The 20688-nt window shown below is 44.3% G+C and overlaps 1 protein-coding gene across 4 annotated transcripts in view; it reads left to right on the top strand.

Moving 5' to 3' along the window:
* The window catches only part of MOB3B (MOB kinase activator 3B), a 152615-nt gene that overhangs the window by 121239 nt on the left and 10688 nt on the right, over positions 1 to 20688 (top strand). For all 4 annotated transcript variants that reach the window (XM_075128830.1, XM_048851921.2, XM_048851923.2 and 1 more), the window contains exon 3: positions 251 to 453. In XM_075128830.1, coding sequence (XP_074984931.1) covers positions 251 to 453 — 203 coding nt within the window. The remainder of the gene's footprint in view (positions 1 to 250; positions 454 to 20688) is intronic.

The raw sequence follows: 20688 nt of genomic DNA, 5'->3' as shown, positions 1-20688 counted from the left end.
CACTTTGGATCCATAGACGTAGATCTCCATGGACCGTGGATGGATGAGGATCCAAATGTTACTTCTAGAGCCCTGCAAATCTGCGGATATCCACTTTATATCCACAGACCATGTTTGCGAATCAGATGTGGATAGAAATTTTGTATGTGCTCAGGGCTCTAGGTGTAAGTGCTTTGCTAGATTGGCACCTATATCTGAATCTTCAGAACTCCCTTTCAGAAAGCAATTATCCTCCCTTCTTTGTTCACAGGTGTTCCCTTTCCAAAGAACTTCCTTCAGATCTGCAAGAAGATCCTGTGCAGACTGTTCCGGGTATTCGTTCATGTCTACATTCATCACTTCGACCGCATCATCATCATGGGAGCTGAGGCCCATGTCAATACCTGTTACAAGCACTTTTATTACTTTGTAACAGAGCTTAACGTCATAGACCGCAAGGAACTAGAGCCTTTGGTAAGTGGTAATATACAACCTAACGTTATGGAGAATTCTCCTTTTCCTCTCCCTTCATTGAGCCTTTTCCAAACCTGTCACAGTTGATTTCCACTAGGAATGAAATGTCTATGTTTCAAGACAGAACATTTAAATAAATGAACTCGTGCCTCTGTCAATAGGCCAATTCCCTCTGCTGTAGCATTTACAGTTGGGGAAGTAGTAAGAATAGAGTGCAATGTGTGCGGGGGGACTGGAGGGGAGGGCAGAGGTGACCTGTATAATGGTGAACTAGGATTTCCTTTGTAATAATTATGTAGGTGTTTGTGAAAGTAGTGGGTGTGCTGCACTTGGATTTATTCACTTTCAGTCAGAGGTTCAGACACTTGATAGCGCAACAAAACCAGACACTTCCCTTGACTTAGGAGACTTGGCTCTAGATAGATCAGTGTTTAACTTATTGTCTCCAAATATTAGATTCCAGAAATGGGAAATACTTTCACAATTTCGTGAAGGTTTAAAAACATCTTAGAAAGAGAGGAGAGGCAAGGTTCAATTTGGAAAGGGGTTCTCTGTGCAAATGTTAGCACCGGGCCCATGGGCACGTTTAGAATGAATGGGGCTTAGGGTTCTCCACAAGTCAGAAGTTGCAATTCTGTATCCTACAAGTTATTAATGAAGTGTTAGCACTGTTCCCCTTTTTTAATGGTTAAATGCACATTACGAGCATGGCTGACCAGAAATGTGTCCCTCTGTGTGTAGAAAGCAGATGCTTGCCTGTGTGTCTGTGTCTCTGTGTGCATGTATGCACATGTGCAAAAAGTAGAAGCTTTTGTATGTATTTGTGTGTAAAGCAGATGCCTCTGTTTGTGTGTCGAGGAAGGGTTATGTGTTTTTGTTGACTGGAGCAGGAAATGTGGTGTGAGGCAAAGGAGACGCAAGTTTCCCAATGGACCCCAGAAAGGAATGGCCAGTTAAGAAATTTGCCTTTATGATATTAAGTAATCCACAACATCCCTGTGTTGTAGGTACCTGTTATGCCAATGTTACAGATGGGAAAACTTAAGCACAGAGGGGATGATTCTCTGTTGCACTGTGACTCCTTTACACCACACTGGCAGCATAAATGGGCCTTAAAGGGGTGAAAACAGGCCCTTGAGGATATGGCTACGGTAGAGAGGGCTTTCCCACTGGCATAGAGATGCTAAAGCAGCTCCACCTCATCCCCCGTCTCTGTGCCCAGCATGGGGGACATGTCAGAGGCAGGAGATATGAGAGATAAGCCAGAGGTGTTTGGAGAACACTGCTCCATAAGTTAGAGCAGCCCTGAGGTCTGTGCTGGCTGCAGAATACAGAGAGAGTAAAGGCAGTTTTAGTTGTTAACTCCCTTATTCCTGAATTCGGCCAGAGTGACGAAGGAGCTTGCCCAAGTCCAGAGTGAGTCAGTTGCAGAGCGAGGAATGTAATCCAGCTGGTGATGTGTCCATTGTGTGCAAATCCTCTTGCGTTCCAGCAATCTGTTCCTGGGAATGGGAATTCTGTTTAGAATTCTGATGGAATTCAGCAGCTTCAAAGAGGTTATGTCCCTGACCTGCATGAGGAAGTACCATGGTCAGCAGGCTGATGGAGCCCCACCTGCTCTTGCTGCCTCTCCTCCAGAATCTTCTTGGCAACTATCAGCCTAGACCGCAGCATGGAAATGCATAAAACCATATGCCTGTGTCTTCCTTTTCTTCTGGGCGGAGAGGAGGGAACGGATTGCCAAAGTGAACACAGACATGACAAATCACCTCAAACGTTAATGCAACCGCTAAGGATGAGCTGTGCCCCCGCAAGATCACCGTTGCAGGAAATGAGCCAAAATTATCCCCCTAAATTACAAAATGGGCCACGCTCTGACTAAATAAACAGATTGCCATGCGCTCTATAAACCAAAAGCCAACTGATGAATCAAAGTTTTTTTGAAAAAGGGAAACAACTCCAAATGCTGGTACTGGATTAATAATAATAAAGCTGACAAATACTAGTCTGGAGACAGGATGCTGGCTTATTAAAATGGGATTTACCCGACTTTTAAATCCCAGTACAGCAATTGTAAAATCAAAGCGCAAACTGGGGTTGTACATAGCTCATTTCCTTTAGGCGGTTACCTGATTAGCTCTTTGAGTCAAGCAAAAGATGGGGCTGTATTTTTAAGCCCTGCTGATTAGTGGGTCATTCCCCTCCACTCCCGAGACCTGGTTATTTTGACAGAGTTCTAAAAGTTCTTTGTCCCATGTGGCAAAAGGTAGAGCTGACTCACTTGCTAGCACTGCGGGCAGTTCTAAGGAGAAATGCAAGGACGGATAATTGAATCATAGGGAAAGTCTTTGAAAACATGCCCTTCAGAACAGCTGATAAGCAGGACACCCTGAGACGTTACTGTAAATATTTTGAAATTTAAATTTGATTCTTGGTAAAAATTCTAATGGGGCTCCAGAGAGATTTCAATATACTGACCAAATGACAGCCCTGCTGTATATATAATGCCTCGCTCCTGGCGCTTATTCTCTTTTCCTGCAGCGAACCAAGTGCCATTCATAATAAATAACAGATAACTGTATCGTGCGTTACATCTTTAGAGTGACTTCCAGATGTTAATTTGAGTCATTCATGGTCTTGTGGTTCAAGCCCAATCTTGTTAAGTGAATTGCACTCTTTTGCCACAGATTTCCTGTGTGACATTGGGCAAGCCAATTAACATCTCTATCCTCAGTTCCTCATCTATAAAACCGATATAATAATACCAGCTTTACAGGGGGTTTGTGAGGCTAAATTCATGAATGCTTGCAAAATGTTTTGTGATCCTTGAATGGAAGGTATTCTAGAAGTGCAAAATGCCTGTAGTGGTGGTTATATGATGATTATCCCCTCTTCCTCAGAGGAGACCCTGAAACTGACACACTGAATCATAGAATATCAGGGTTGGAAGGGACCTCAGGAGGTCATCTAGTCCACCCTGCTGCTCAAAGCAGGACCAATCCCCAATTTTTGCCCCACATCCCTAAATGGCCCCCTCAGGGATTGAACTCACAGCCCTGGGTTTAGCAGGCCAATGCTCAAACCACTGAGCTATCCCTCCCCCGCCTCAAGTAAGCTGTGTTGACATCCAAAAGAAATAAAGTACAAAAAACTATTGGCCTTTTAGCAAGGCCTTTTTGGATTTGCTTTCTAGCCAGTTTAGGTGCTTCCATCAGTATCAAATTCAAATGTATAAACATCTTCGACTACGTCTTTACTACAGCTTATGTCGGCATAACTTGTGTCACTTAGGGGTGTGAATACCTGAGTTACACAGATATAAGCGCCACTGTGGACAGCGCTGTGTTGGCAGGAGAGCTTCTCACTTTTGCTCCTGAAAACTCTCCTGTCTGGGGATTGGTGTAGCTGGATCAAGGTCTCCTGAAAAAAAAAGTTAGTGCTCTAGATAGCTGCCTACAAGAATTATATTTAATGCCAGCCCTGTACCTCAAGAGGACAGTGGCAGTTGCACATGGTAAGTACACCATAAAATGGTGAGCTATAGCAACAGTGTCAGTTCAATCACTTGCTAGCTGTCAGAGGTAGATGCTGTGAGCTTTGAGGATTTGTTCCCAGTACGTTGCCTTTTGTTGGATAACGGTGACTTGAGCTGTGCAATAAAATCTGTTCCTGAAAAGGTGTGACGTCTTGAGCACAATCCTTGATGCACTGCAGTGTTCGTTTTGTTGTCATTGTTTGTTTTTGTTTTTTTTTAACTCAATGCATTGAGCTGGCCTGCAACTTACAGGCAGGGCTGTCTCCTGTTCTTTAGATTTATTAGCATTTTAAAAGGAATTTGTTGTAAATGGTGGGGTTTTGAGGCTAAATTTAGCTTCAGAATATGGTGGAGTTCATCTGAAGGAACAAGATCACAAAGGCAGAAGAGTTTTTAAAAGCACACTTTCTGGTTACTGAACTTTACTGATTAACATGCAGTTACATTATATTTCATTAAGAGGAGAGATGAATCAAAAAATATGTCCAGTCTCCTTGCTGTGGAACCCTGTGCAAGGTCACAGAGAGGGTGAGAACATATGCTGCGATTGGGTACCCAAAGCGTACTTTGAAACCAGTGTTTTTAATCTAAAGGTTCAGGTTACCTGAGCAAAACCACCCAAGCTTTCCATTGGCACAATGTCATCGAGCTGTTACCAGATCCAGGGCTCCCATGAGTTCCTCCATTACAAATTACACTCGAGGTTCATGGGAGTGATGGATGGGGCAGTCCTGCAAAATGCCAGGGGATGAACAAAGTGATTCTTCCGCCCTGCTATCTCGGATTCTCCCATCATGTGCTAGGAGCTGGGAAATCCCAGCACACAAATAAGCTTATATTCAAATCTCGATACAATTCTATTGAACTGTAAACATACCTATGCCAGTGCTGGGCAACTTATTGGCCATAGGTAGCAGTATATTTCAATGTGCATATTCTTCTGTTTTAATAAGGACAGTAATGTTTTACATAATGCTTTTCATACGGGCCAGGACTATGCTACAATGTTTGGTGGCATGACTGTGTCCCTCAGGTGTGAAAAATCCACACCCCTTAGCCAACATAGCTATGCCAGCAAAACCCACAGCTATATTGGCAAAAGAGTCCTTGAGCTTATGTTGTTCAGAGAATTGCTTTAACTAGACCAGCAAAAGATCTCCTTAGGTCAGCATAAGTTGCAGGATAGGGGGCTCTACCGGTATAACTCTGCCAATATAGCTATAGTAACAACACCTTTTTAGGGTAGACTAGCCCTAAAAGCCCTAGAAAGATCCTAAAGTGCCTTACAAACTATGGGTCTGATTCTGATCTGTTACACTGGTGTAACTTCACTGGCATAAGTGGAGTTACTCCTGATTTGCACTGGTGTAAGTGATAGCAGAATTTGGCTCTCTGCTTCACTTTTCCTCCTGATGTGGCTTCTGCTTCTCCTCCCTCAGGAAATCTGTGCTTTCTCCCAGATGTCATTTCTTACAAGTATTTTGTTTTATGAGAACAAAAAGTAATAAAATGGGGTGTAGATGAAGCAAATTAAAGCAAGATATTTTCTAAGTGTCTACTTACCATATGTATTAAAAACAGTTTCTCATTTAAAGATACAGGCACACATTCAGCCTTAGTGTAAGCAATAGCTACTCCAGTAGAATCAGTGGAGTTGAATTAATGGAATGAATCCAGTGGAGTTGGTACAGTCTTATGCTAGGACTAAATTTGTCCCCCAGTGATCAAATATAAAATGTCCTTATCCGCTCCATTATATTCAGTATTAAAATTGCCATTGATTTCAAAACAGGTAGGGGCTCCAATAAATTTTCACTTAATTTTTGATGCAATTAAAAAATAAGCATCTAAAATTGCTGAAAGAAAATGGTTTTACATTTTTTTATAGAAAACGCTATTTACTGAATACAAGTCTAAGAGTTGGACTAGACAAACCAAAGAGTAAGGCAATGGCTTTTTATTACATTAACCTAATCAGAATATCTGTATGTCCTGTTGATTTACAGTAAGCAATGCTATAGACTACATCGAAAAACTTACACTATACTGGGCAGCATTAACGTTTTCACAGTTGCACACAGGGGTGCTGGAACAGTTTGTATAGTGGGGGTGCTGAGAGCCACTGAACCAAACCATAAACCATGTATATAATGGAAACCACTTCAAGTCAGGGGGTGCAGCAGCACCCCCAGCACCTTTAGTTGCGCGCACTTAAGTCAGGAAGTTCCACGGTTCAGATTGCGTAACTTGGCCTTATCTCTGTCCCTTGTATGTGATGAGACAGAGACAGATTTTATTCATATTTACACTGATGTGAATCCAGAGTATTTCTTTTGTAGTCAATGTCATTACTTTAGATTTACACAAATATAACTTAGTGAAGTCTAGCCTCACTGGTTTTGAAGTACGCAATCATTTCTCAAATAATGCTAATATAACATCATGCACTATTGTGTATTTCTTTGTAAAGTGTGCTTTGTCCGATGCATGTTAATTAGCCCTTTATTGGTAGGCTTTTTGGAGAAGCAGCCAGAGATTTGAACAGACAGGGAAACTGAAGAAATGTTCTCTCCATGTCCTCCAGCAGGGTTGCAGATCCTAGACAGGAAGCAGCAGTTGCTGCTGTTCATGCCATACCTTGTTCTGTGGACAGAGTATTTCAGTATCCAGGGCTGTCAGGCCAACATCTTCCTTACACTGAGTCAGTATTTCTTCACGTATCTTTGTCAGTTCAACTGTACTTTTGATGCCAGCCCATGTTTATTAGGGTGTATTAATTAGAGAGGTATTCAGGGCAAACAACGCACATTAAACACTAAGATTTCTCTTCTCCTATTGTTGGCTTACCCATGGCATGACTAGCGTGATCCCCAGACCGCAGCGGTGCATACCAAGTATCACTGTGCTTTTATATCACACAACACTGTTGTCACTATGCCTAAGCCACAAGCAGCTACTGTTACTCTCCAGTTTGCGAACAGTTCATCCTTTCACAAAACAATTGGCAATTTTGCTCCATGTTTATCTATGTAACATAAAGTGTTTATTAATCATGCAGCTTATTGACAGACTGCTACTATTCAGAAATCCTAAAAATATATCTCCTCTGCTGTTCTGTTGTTAGCCCCATCTGAAATTTGGACCAGCAAGCTTTTGGGGTTTTTTATTTGCTTTGTTTATGTTTTAAAAAAGAGCAGTCCCAACCAGCGAAGTTAGTTACATTTGTCCAGTTACAGTGAACTAAAAGGTATGTTGGTTAAAATCAATGATTAAACAAGATTGTCATCCTGGGGAGTTTTCAAACTTAGCTTAAAATATAAATCCATTTATAATTCACTAGATTTTTTGATCGTCTTTGGTCGTTCTTACTGAAGTTTGTGCTGAAACAAGAATTTGCACCTTCCCAGTCCATTGTCTCTCGTGACTGTTCTGCATTCCACTGTGAAGTAATGGTACTACGTATACACCAGGGATGGTCATCTCTAGAGCAATAGACTGAGAGATCAAAAAACCAGAAATATTTTTGCACTGCCAGTGCAGCCGTGAGGGAATCTGGCCTGCAGGGTGAGAAAGCCACTTCATTTCGCTGACGCCACCATGCTGTCATTATCCAAATCCTTTATATAGCTCTCTATATCTATATCTATCTATCTATCTATATCTATATTTCCTATCCCCTCTCTCTGTATATTTTGATTTTATAAAACCATCACCATGGTATCTCCGTGTCCTCACTTAGATCCTCCCTGAAGACTCATTCCTCCTGCTCTGCCCACAAGAAGTGAGTCAACAATAACATTATCATACTGTTTTAAAAATATCCTGTCCTCTCTCTCTGCTTTGTTTAGTGTGTAAGCTGTTTGGGGGAGAGACAGCCTGTATTTTGGTCTTGTATGGGTCCAAGTACATTGTTGGTGCTTAATGATGATAAATGATATGTACAAACTGTCTTCATAAAAATCATAAATGTCATAAAAATCCTCCGTACCTTTTGGCCCAGAACAATCTCAAACCAAGACCTATTGACACAGTTAGCCAAGACGATATGAGCATCATCATTGCCAGGAGACATTGGAGATGGATTGGCCATGTGCTTTGGATGGAAATTGATTCCTTCACCAGAGTAGCAATAAGATGGACACCTGAAGGCAAGTGAAAACGAGGCCGTCCGAAAACAACATGGCGAAGAGCTGTGGAAGCCAAGCTGAAAAACCTGAGGCACAGCTGGGGAACCATTGAAAGACTTGCCAGAAACGGACAGGAGTGGACGAGCTTCATCGCCGCCCTAAATGCCACAGGCGTAATGGGAACATGATGATGGTGATGAATGATGATCAGTAATTTACAATCAACAACTTCTAACTAAAATCTGTTCAAGAAACTGGAAACTTTTCTTTACCTCCTTCCCTAATGCCCAAACTTTGGTCGTTCAGATAAAAAGGAAACAGAATCTGAAGTGCCCTGGTTGGGGGTATGCCAAACCAACATCCAACTAGTTACTTTTGAAAAACTGAAATCTTGATTCCTTGGCCTTTCTCTAATATATCTTTTGTCTACCCTCCCACAAAATTGGGTACCTCTACTGGATGGAATGCATCATCCACAGGCTGATCATTTCAGATTGGTCCACTAAAGCTGGTCCATTAAAGTCCACTTCTTTTTAGCACAAATTTGCTATGTATTTTGAGTATGCAAAATGTATATACAATTACACGCCTAATTTGCATGCACCATCTTTGGCATGCAAATATTTTAATTGTGTGTACAACTGGCTAATAATGGTTATTTGACTACAATTGGGCTTCCAATACTGACCTCTCAAAAAAGTGTTCCTCTTAGTGCCTGTTGTAAAAAGTGGATATAAGTTCTAATACAAATACAAAAGTGGAAGAATTGAATATTGCTAGTCTGACATACTATCCAAGAGAATATAAATGACTAAATGTTTTTATGTGTAAATTTCACGTTTTCATTCAGTACTAGACCCCTTGCTGTTAACCCAGCTGTTCTTCTTTTTCGAAGAATCTCCTTCTTAAAAATCTTTTTCAATTAGAGTTCATCTTTTGTGAGCACTAGTCATATTGACCAATATTTTACTTTACATGTTGTCAAAGTGACCAGAATTTGACAGTTACGAATTTTCTCCATCCTATGTAAAAAAAAAAATGAACAAAAATTATCATTCAAGGATTTGTGTGGCTGAAAAATTTTACTCTCAACTGTGATGAACAGAAAAGGCAAGGCCCGAGCTACGGAATGGTGCCAGAGTTTTCAAAATTGTCATCTTCTGCATACATATTTTATTGATTATTGTTAGTGCATCCGATGCTTTGATTGCTCAGTGTACTAATATATAATGGTAAGGACAGGAAACATCAAGAATGTTCCTGTTGATGATCTCCTTTGTCTGATTAAATCAGGCCAGGTTTTGAGTTGTTCAACTTGTGATTTTGATAATGTTTTGGACTAACTGCAAAGCTGACTTTGTATTAAGCTGTGACGCAGTTGTCTCTTTCTTGTGGGTGCATAAATGTATGTTTCAGTTGCTTGTGGGGAGCGTACTAAATAGGTCCTGCCTTAAAGCTTGCTCCATTAACATTTGAATTACAGGCTGCTCTGCAACTTGTCCTCCTTTTAAATGAGTCCATGTTTCACAAATTGTTAAAAAATAAATATATCTGCTTCAAAGGCAATCATTAAGATATGATAAAAACAAGAGTTAAAATTTCCCAGTCTAATGAAGATAAACTAGAGGCAGTAGGAATCAGTGGGAAACTTTAGACAAATCTGCAGAGATTTTATTCCTCCAAATACATAAAATGCTGAAGAGCTTTAACAGGGCACAGTCATATTAAATATAGCACCTCTGTCTGAAACTTTTTTTTGCCTCCTGTTGTTTCATCTAGCCTAATATTGATGTGGGGATTTGGGGAATCTGTGTACAATTTATGACTTTCAGTTTGAGATTATGAATTCTCTGCATTGATCTCTTTATCAAACTGCAAACTCCATTTTGATTGTAAGACTAGCCTGCCAGCTCTGGTGTCTTTATACTTATTTAGGGATCAAATTTCAAGGCTTGGCAATACAGGGCTAACAATGGAGGGTCATTAAACCTTGACAGTCTTCTATTGAAATGGAAGCTCCCTTAGTCAAAGAAGGTGGCCAGACCAGGAAAACCAGTCCAGCCAGGTAGGGTTGTAACTGAGCAATGGATCACCTGATGAGGTTGATTGAGGTCACCTGATAATGAGGCCTGCAACTTTATAAAAGGAGGAGACTCTCACTAGCTGAGCCAATTTAGTGGGAAGGAGAAAGGACTAGAAGCAGAAGACAAGGCTGTGCATGACAAGAAAGGAGAGGATCTGGACCCCCTACAGGACTCTGAGCTAAGCCCAAAGAATGCTTGGAAGGGGTGAGGGAACAGAGGCAGGGAAGTGTGTGTAGATGTTTTATTGTTTTGTCTGGATCTGTAGATCTCTGATGCTGTCTAGAGCAGTCGTTCCTAATCTTTTACTAAGGTGACCCCTTTTGAGACCCCTGCATTACACATGTGCACCCTCCTCCCCAGCAGCACAACCATAATCCCAGCCAGTGCTGAGGGGAGGCCCTGGGGAGAATGAGGTTGGAGAGCAGGCTCACCCTGCCTGCACTCACCCTGCAGTGTCTGTTCCTGTCCTGCAGGACTGGGCCCAGCTCCCCATTCTGGATGTTGTGAGCTGATGTATGGGGGCGCAGCACCACTCAGATCATGACAGAGGGCCATCTGGGCCAGAGCTGAGTGGTGCTGTGACCCAGTGCACCAGGACTCAACAGGGGGAGCTGGGCCCAGCACCATGGGACAGAAACCGCCACTGCGGGCCAGGAGAAGCGTATGTTTGCCTAGGCCCATCTAGGACCTTCATGTGATACAGCACTGTTTTGGAAACACTGATCTAGAGTAAAGATAAATGGTTTTAGAATTCCTCTGCAAACCCTTTGTGTTATGTACTTCAACTATCATATGTCCCTGGAGAGGTAAACTAGTGTACCCGCAAGGTTGGAGCTTTGGGAGAGGGTGTGCTTAAGCAACTGGGGTGTCTTGGGTTGGGGGGCGGGGGGGTTATCATGGATTAGAGAGTTAGCAAAGAATACTTGCCTTGCATCCACTTTGGCTTGGATTTATTCCATAACACTGGCACATGTTCTATAGAATATTTTGTCCTAATCCTATTGACATTTGATGCCAGTGGCGAAATTCCCAGTAACATCAGTGGGAGCTTGCTCAGGGTCTGCACACGTGATTATTCATGAGGTTTTCCTTGTTTTTGTGGTTCCTTTTCTAGCAAGTGTGTCGCAAGCCAGAGCTTGGCCCTTTATGATTACACGTCAGTCAGTACCGGAGTATTGTTTATTTCCTGCAAACGTTGCCATACGGATTCAGATTAAGAGTTATAATAATTCCCTGAACACTGAGCCAAACTCATCTCTGAAGTAACCTCATTGAAGCCGGTGGTATTACATGAAGGATTAATTTGGTCCTGTTTGTCAAGATAATTGAGTAAATTCAAGTAAAACGGTATCAAAACCTAACAAAGGAAACAACCAAATGAACATCAGACCTGTTGGCTATTGACCAACAATCTCTCTCACTGAATATGGAGTGCATTGAGAGAGCTTACCAAAGAGAAGGTTAAGTGGTGACTTGATTAAAATCTGTAAGTGTCCACATGGGGAAAAAATATTTTATAATGGGCTGTTTGGTCGAGCAGAGAAAAGTATCACATGCTGCAATGACTGGAAGCTGAAGCTAAATAAATTCAGACTGGAAATAAGGTGTACCTTTTTAACAGTAAAAAGAAAAGGAGGACTTGTGGCACCTTAGAGACTAACCAATTTATTTGAGCATAAGCTTTCGTGAGCTACAGTCTCTAAGGTGCCACAAGTCCTCCTTTTCTTTTTGCAGATACAGACTAACACGGCTGCTACTCTGAAACCTTTTTAACAGTGAGAGTAATTAATCATTGGAACAATTTAGCTTGATTTTGTGGTGATTCTCCATCACAGACCATTTTTAAATCAAGATATTTTCTAGGAACTATTTTGTGGAAGTTTTTGACCTGTGTTATATAGGACGTCACACTAGATAACAATGGTGCCTTCTGGCCTTGGAGCCTATGAATCTGTGAGAGGTATACAACCGTTAGAGATAGGGCAAAAGGTTTGAATATCTTTATTTTTTTTGAAAGATTTTTGTAAAGGTAGTATTGGGGCATGGTTCTCAGCTAAAACACTGTATTACTACACAGGTTGAAAAGAAAGGAAGAGAAGACTCTTGCAAATGACTTTACTGTTCCAGAATTGGCTTCAGTGTTCACATCATGGTTAATTAGATGTCCAAGTATAGGTTTCAGTTATGCAACACTGGAGCCTGACATTCTTGATCTGTGTTCATATAATTATAGAATATCAGGGTTGGAAGTGACATCAGGAGGTCATCTAGACCAAACCCCAACTAAATCATCCCAGCCAGGGCTTTGTCAAGCCTGACCTTAAAAACTTCAAAGGAAGGAGATTCCACCACCTCCCTAGGTAACGCATTCCAGTACTTCACCACCCTCCTAGTGAAAAAGTTTTTCCTAGTATCCAACCTAAACCTCCCCCACTGCAACTTGAGACCATTACTCCTCGTTCTGTTATCTTCTACCACTGAGAACAGTCTAGATCCATCCTCTTTGGAACCCCCTTTCAGGTAGTTGAAAGCAGCTATCAAATCCCCCCTCATTCTTCTCTTCCGCACACTAAACAATCCCAGTTACCTCAGCCTCTCCTCATAAATCATGTGTTCCAGTCCCCTAATGATTTTTGTTGCCCTCCGCTGGACGTTTTCCAGTTTTTCCACATCCTTCTTGTAGCGTGGGGCCCAAAAGTGGACACACTACTCCAGATGAGGCCTCACCTATGTCGAATAGAGGGGAACGATCATGTCCCTCGATCTGCTGGCAAGGCCCTTACTTATACAGCCCAAAATACCACTGGCCTTCTTGGCAACAAAGGCACACTGTTGACTCATATCCAGCTTCTTGTCCACTGTAACCCCTAGGTCCTTTTCTGCAGAACTGCTGCCTAGCCATTCGGTCCCTAGTCTGTAGCGGTGCACGGGATTCTTCCATCGTAAGTGCAGGACTCTGCACTTGTCCTTGTTGAACCTCATCACATTTCTTTTGGCCCAATCCTCTAATTTGTCTAGGTCCCTCTGTATCCTATCCCTACCCTCTAGCGTATCTACCTCTCCTCCCAGCTTAGTGTCATTTGCAAACTTGCTGAGGGTGCAATCCACGTCATCCTCCAGATCATTAATGAAGATATTGAACAAAACCAGCCCGAGGACCGACCCTTGGAGCACTCCACTTGATACTGGCGGCCAGCTAGACATGGAGTCATTGATCACTACCTGTTGAGCCTGACAATCTAGCCAGCTTTCTATCCACCTTACAGTCCATTCATCCAGCCCATACTTCTTTAACTTGCTGGCAAGAATACTGTGGGAGACTGTGTCAAAAGCTTTGCTAAAGTCAAGGAACAACACGTCCACTGCTTTCCCCTCATCCACAGAGCCAGTTATCTCATCATAGAAGGCAATTAGATTAGTCAGGCATGACTCGCCCTTGGTGAATCCATGCTGACTGTTCCTGATCACTTTCGTCTCCTCTAAGTGCTTCAGAATTGATTCCTTGAGGACCTCCTCCATGATTTTTCCAGGGACTGAGTTGAGGCTTACTGGCCTGTAGTTCCCAGGATCCTCCTCCTTCCCTTTTTTAAAGATGCGCACTACATTAGCCTTTTTCCAGTCATCCGGGACCTCCTCCGATCGCCATGAGTTTTCAAAGATAATGGCCAATGCTCAGCAATCACATCCGCCAGCTCCTTTAGCACTCTCAGATGCAGCGCATCCGGCCTCATGGACTTGTGCTTGTCCAGCTTTTCTAAATAGTCCCGAACCACTTCTTTCTCCACAGAGGGCTGGTCACCTCCTCCCCATGCTGTGCTGCTCAGTGCAGTAGTCTGGGAGCTGACATTGTTCGTGAAGACAGAGGCAAAAAAAGCATTGAGTACATTAGCTTTTTTCACATCCTCTGTCACTTGGTTGCCTCCCTCATTCAGTAAGGGGCCCACACTTTCCTTGACTTTCTTCTTGTTGCTAACATACCTGAAGAAACCCTTCTTGTTACTCTTAACATCTCTTGCTAGCTGCAACTCCAGGTGTGATTTGGCCTTCCTGATTTCACTCCTGCATGCCCGAGCAATATTTTTATGCTCTTTCCTGGTCATTTGTCCAACCTTCCACTTCTTGTAAGCTTCTTTTTTGTGTTTAAGATCAGCAAGGATTCCATTGTTAAGCCAAGCTGGTCGCCTGCCATATTTACTATTCTTTCTACACATCGGGATGGTTTGTCCCTGTAACCTCAATAAGGATTCTTTAAAATACAGCCAGCTCTCCTGGACTCCTTTCCTCCTCATGTTATTCTCCCAGGGGGTCCTGCCCATCAGTTCCCTGAGGGAGTCAAAGTCTGCTTTTCTGAAGTCCAGCATCCGTATTCTGCTGCTCTCCTTTCTTCCTTGTGTTCCCGAGTAAACAGCCTGTTTTTTGTGACCAAGATACTAAGGGCTTTGTTCACTCAATGGTTGCTTGCCCTTTATGAACGCTGAAGTCTTGAAAAAGAAAACAACAACAAAAACTTCATCTAGCCTTACGAGGGTCTCTTCCTCATCCTCACCGGACAAGGTGCTGGTGGGCAAGGCCTCAGCCCTAGCCCTGGAGGACAGCAGGGTGCTACAGCAATTGCTGCGGTGGGTTGCCCAGGGCCTGGGCATTCAGGCGGAGGAGGTAGTGGAGGACACAGATCCAGTGGTAGACATCCTTACCCCCTCTGGATCTGCACGTATTTCCCTGCTTTTTATAAAGTCCATCTCTGACACCACAAAACCTTGGTGGCAGACCCCAGCCTCATTGCCCCCTATGGCTAATTGCAATGAAAGGCGCTACTGTGTGCCATCTAGGGGCTATGAGCATTTGTATACTCATCCCCCACCTGATTCTCTCGTGGTTGATGCTGCCAACCAAGGTGAACGCCAGGGCTTCCAGGGACCCTCCCCAAAGAATCGGAAGGCAAAACGTCTCAACCTTTACGGGAGAAAGGTCTATTCTACTGGCGGATTGCAGCTCCACATCTCTAATCAGCAGGTACTGCTACAACACGTGTGGGGCAGTGGCGAAGTTTGCAGAGCTGATGCCGCAGGACTCCTGTGTTGAGTTTTCCGCTCTGGTGGAGGAGGGGAAACTCATTTCGCAAACTTTGCTACAAGCCACACTAGATGGAGCGGATGCGGCTACCCACATGATGGCTACGGGCATAGCCCTGAGAAGGGGCTCCTGACTTCAGGTCTCGGGCCTGCCGTGTGAGGTTCAACTGACTATTCAGGACCTCCCATTTGAGGGTTGGGCTCTCTTTTTCGAGAAAACAGACAAAAGACTGCATAGCCTAAAGGACTTCAGAGCCACTCAAATCATTGGGCCTCCATACTCCCGCTACACAGCGGAAGCATTTTAGACCACAACCTCCCCCGCACTTCTACCAGCAGAACGGTCAGGACGGTTCCTGGAGGAGGAACGGGAGTGTCAGGAAAAGGCCACACCTGTCATCAGACCAGGGCTCTGGCCAATCCAAGCCACCTTCCGGCCCGAAACAGGCCTTTTGAAGGTGAGGTTGAGGACAGCACACCAGAACAAAAGCTGGATCTACCTCGCCTTACCTTTTTGTCCCGACTGTCCCCTTTCTACTGTGCTTGGTCCCGAATCACTTCGGACCGCTGGTTGCTCCACACGGTAGAGAAGGGATACTCCATCCAATTTTGTGCTCTTCCACCCCCCTTCCCTCTCAGGGGCCCCTCTCACGAGCAGCTCCTTATTCAGGAGGTGCACTCATTCCTTTCACTAGGGGCAGTGGAAGAGGTTCCTTAGGAGCAGAAGGGCAATGTTTTTTTTTCTCGGTATTTCCTAATACCGAAAGCCAAAGGTGGGCTCAGGCCCATCCTAGACCTGCAAGAACTCAACAAGTTAGTGCAGAAGCTCAATTTCCACATGGTCTCTTTGGCCTCCATCATCCCTTCGTTGGATCCAGGAGACTGGTATGCCGCCCTCGACTTGAAGGACGTGTACTTTCACATAACAGTAACTCAGTCCCACTGAAAATACCTCAGGTTTGTTATGAACAGCACCCACTATCAGTTCACAGACCTCCCATTCGGCCTGTCAGTGGCACGTTGGGTATTCACCAAGTGTATGGCAGTCATGGCCACGTTCCTTCACAAGCGGCAGATACAGGTGTTCCTGTACCTCGACAACTGGCTGATCAAGGGCTGATCCTGGACTGAAGTAGAGATGCAGGTCACCTTCATAAGAGCTTCTTTCAGCGAACTGGGCCTGCTACTGAATGAGGGGAAATCAACACTGTCCCCAGTTCAGAGGATAGAGTTTGTAGGGGCGGTACTGGACTCAACCCATGCCAGGGCATTCCTTTCCGAAACGAGATTTCGAGCCCTGGGCAACGTTATTCGAGGTCTCAGACAGTTCTCCACTACCACAGCACGGAACTGCCTGAAACATCTAGGACACATGGCAGCTTGTACCTGTGTAGTACAGCATGCCAGACTCAGACTTCAACCTCTTCAGTCATGGCTGGCGTCAGTGTATCGGCCAGTCTGGGACAGTTCGGACAGGACTGTAAGCCTGCCTTGCCCGGTACTCAATTCCCTCCTGTGGAGGCTCGACCGCAGGTTGTATGTGCAGGGGTTCCTTTCACCAGCCCCCAGCCATCCCTCTTGTTAGTGATGGAGGCGTCTGACTTTGGCCAGGGGGCACATTTGGGAGAACTCAGAACACAAGGCCTCTGGTTTCAGGTGGATCTCATTCTACACATCAGTGTCAGAGAGCTGAGAGTGGTGTGCCTGGCGTGCCAGACTTTCCGAGCACATCTAGCAGGGAGATGTGTATAAGTCATGACAGACAACACCATGGCAATGTTTTATATCAACAAATGGGGGTGTGCGATCCTCGCCCCTGTGCCAGGAAGCCCCCATGCTGTGGGACTTCTGTGTAGAGCATTCTATACACACTGTAAGCATTGTACCTCCCTGAGTACAGAATGAGCTGGTGGACCATCTCAGCAGGTCATTCTACGGCCACGAGTGGTCCCTTCACCCGGACATTGTGAACTCAATCTTCCATCAGTGGGGTTTTCCCCAGATAGATTTGTTCGCCACACGACGCAACCGGAAGTGTCAGCAATTTTGCTTCTTCATGAGTCATAGCCCAGGCTCCATCGCAGACATGTTCCTCCTCCCATCGGGAAGCCATCTCCTGTACGCGTTCCCGCCTGTCCCTCTCATTCACAAAGTGCTCCTCAAGATACGGAGAAAAGAAGCTTCAGTGATTCTGATAGCTCCAGCCTGGCCCCGCCAGCACTGGTACACATCACTCCCAGAAATGTCCGTGGAAGCTCCAGTCACCCTGCAGCTCTTCCCGGACTTACTAACTCAGGATCATGGCCGTCTACAACATTCAAACCTAGAGTTGCTGCATCTCACAGCGTGGAAGCTCCATGGCTGAACCCACCAGGCTACCTACCTTGCTAAGTGGAAGAGTTTTTCAGTCTGTTCGGCACAGCATCCTTCATCCTCGACGCCTGCCTCAGACTTATATAAGTGGCACAATCTTCTCCATCTCAAGCAGCAGGGGCTGTCCATGTCATCAATAAGGGTTCATCCAGGTTCAGAGGCCCGCTCGGTCTTTGCCAACCCTATGGTCAGCCGTTTCCTTAAAGGGCTCGACAGGCTATACCCACATATCCGGCAGCCTGTCCTGGCTTGGGACCTCAATCTGGTCCTTCCCAGACTCATGGGACCGCCCTTTGAACCTTTGGGACATGCTCCCTGCTCCATCTCTCATACAAGGTAGCGTTTCTGGTAGCAATAACCTCAGCCAGGAGGGTGCCTGAGCTGAAGGCCCTGACATCAGAGCCCCCTTACACTGTGTTCCATAAGGACAAGGTCCAGCTCAGACCTCACTTGGCTTTCCTCCCCAAGGGTGTATCCCAGTTTCACATCAATCAGGACATCTTCCTCCTGGTATTCTATTCTAAACTGCACTCCAGCGGCAGGGAGCAGAGGCTGCACTCTCTGGATGTCCACAGAGCACAAGCCTTTTACATTGAGAGAGCAAAACAATTCTGAAACTTGGTCCAGTTTTCGTGGCAGTGGCAGACAGAATGCAAGAACTTCCTATCTCTTCTCAATGTATTTCGTTGTGGATCATGTCCTACATCCGGGAGCGCTACAACCTGGCAGGAGTGCCTGCTCCTTCGATCACTGCGCACTCCACCAGGGCACAGGCTTCATCATTAGCGTTCCTGACTCAGGTTCCCACCCAGGATATCTGCAGGGTGGCGACGTGGTCCTCCATCCACACTTTCACCATACACTAGGCAATCACCCAGCAGGCCAGAGCAGTGCTCCAATCAGTGGATGACTCCGACCCCACCTCCTGAACTTGGGCTTGTGAGTCAACTGATTGGAATGGACATGAAGAACACATCTCGAAGAACAACAGTTATGAGAAGGTGAGTAACCGTTTTTTTCCTGTGCTCTTTCCTCCCTTCCCTCAGTAGCACCCCTATGCTGAGGCAGCCATAATTGTCTCTTCTTGTCCTTTCCAGAGCCAGGGCAGTTATTAAAGGATAGTGAAGAGGAGCAGTTTGCCACATGATTTAACTAGCAGCTGTAGCATCATGTAAGGGGAAAACCATGGCCAAGTCATCTCTGTGCTGGTTCTGACATGATTGTGAAATTACAAGGGGAGTGAATGAGGATTTGAATCTCTGCAGGAGTCCCAGTATTTCTGAAGGGGATTATTTTTTAATTGTTTTTCCTGTGAAATTTTATAGCATTTCCATCTTTTTTTCAATCATCCCTGACACTTAGCCTATTTTCCCGTTAGCTCCCTTCTAAGACAGAAACATAGATCCATGTCTCCATCAAGTACCCAGATTGAGCTAAGATCTCAATGATCATTCCTGATGTTTTGCACACTCTACATTTGATTCATGTGAGGATAGAAACAGAGTTTCCTTTGGAGAACAAGATTATTTACTGGGGCAGCCGAGCCATATTGGTAGGACCATGTTGTTCCCTGGAGTAACTCTGTTCAGGCTGCTCTGGAATTTCCCCGAAGTGAATTGCTGGAAGCTGGAAGTTCTTGACGTCCTCACAGACTCAGTAAACTGCTCAGTTTTTCTTTGGGTTTTTTGCTTTCTTTACAGGTGAACTGTGAAGCAAAAATAAAAATTGGTTTAAGTCTAGATGTATGTGCTTAATGTTGGAGGGAGGAGAAGGCATTCATCAGAGAGATAAAGATGAACTAACCTTTTAGAAATGTGTGTGTTCCATCTGGGAAATCATTTTAGTATTTCCTGAAAAATAGCCAATAAGGCATCGTTCTGTGACATCACAAAACCAGGGACTGCAGTGAGACTTCTGGTGTTTGTGAAAATGCATTCTGGGATGATCCCAGCAAACCAGGAAGTGCCAAAATGATTTGACAGGGCAGAACAAAGGATTTTTTAAAAAGTTAGTTACAAATTAGTTCGGTTTAAATGCCCCAACAGCCTGGTCCCTGGGCGTATTCGGCAAGTAAATCTGTTCTTGAATCAATTTCTGGTTTTGCTCTGCATGGCAACTTTAAACAACACCAATCATTTCTGCCATCAGCTCTTGAGTTAATTATATAATCCAACAGCATGGGCAGCAACAATTCTTGATGCATTGGCCACACAGTGATGGCAAGTCAATACTCTATCACTGCTTGCAATTGCTGTTCAAGGGGAACTACAAAACCAAAACAAAAATTGAGTTAAATCCAGACTTCATTACTAACTGTCCCCACTAAGTAGGCTGTGGGAGCATTTATTTGGCACAGGAATAAGCTTTAATATATTTTAAAATTGGTTTTAGTTTCTCACTTTTTGTTCCTCTGTCTACCTGACTCTAATTTGTCTGTCTGTGTAGTCTATCTGCATACCTATTAATTCCCAACTGGGGCTCAAGATCATAGCACCACAGACCAGAGAGTCAGCAAATTCCTGTTACTGTTCCTTAGAAGAAGTTCTTAGCCAGCAGATTGACTCTCTTCACTGTTAGGCTTCCTCCCCCTTATACCTCCCTTGTCTATGATAGGTTTTACTTGTCAAGAATGTCCCCCAACCCTTGTCCCCCAGCTAAAATGAACACTAAGTTTCTGGATAAGTATGCTACTATGAAGACTATGGAGTTTATTCTCAAAGTTTGGGAGGATTTAGACTCCAATTTGTGTTAATGGCAGCTTCCTGTGTAAATTTTCCATGCATCATTGAGATTATAGAGGCATAATCTCCCGCAGTTAGATGGGATTTTTGCATTGACCTAAATGGAATCAGGCTTTGGCTTTATATTTCTTAGTGTCTATCAGAGTTGGCGAGACAGTTTGTTGTGTTAAAAACGGTGGTTTTTAACCTGTGGTCTGCGGACCACTGGGAGTCCGCAATCTATGTCTAAGGAGTCTGTGAAAGGTTGCGGTTTCCATAGGACTGTGGCTTTCAGCCTGTGGTCCACAGACCCCTGGGGGTTTG

Source organism: Caretta caretta, chromosome 5 (genome assembly GCF_965140235.1).
Source record: "Caretta caretta isolate rCarCar2 chromosome 5, rCarCar1.hap1, whole genome shotgun sequence".
Lineage (NCBI taxonomy): Eukaryota > Metazoa > Chordata > Testudines > Cheloniidae > Caretta > Caretta caretta.
Note: the sequence above shows the minus strand (reverse complement) of the source record. Positions and strands in the feature narration are given on the sequence as shown.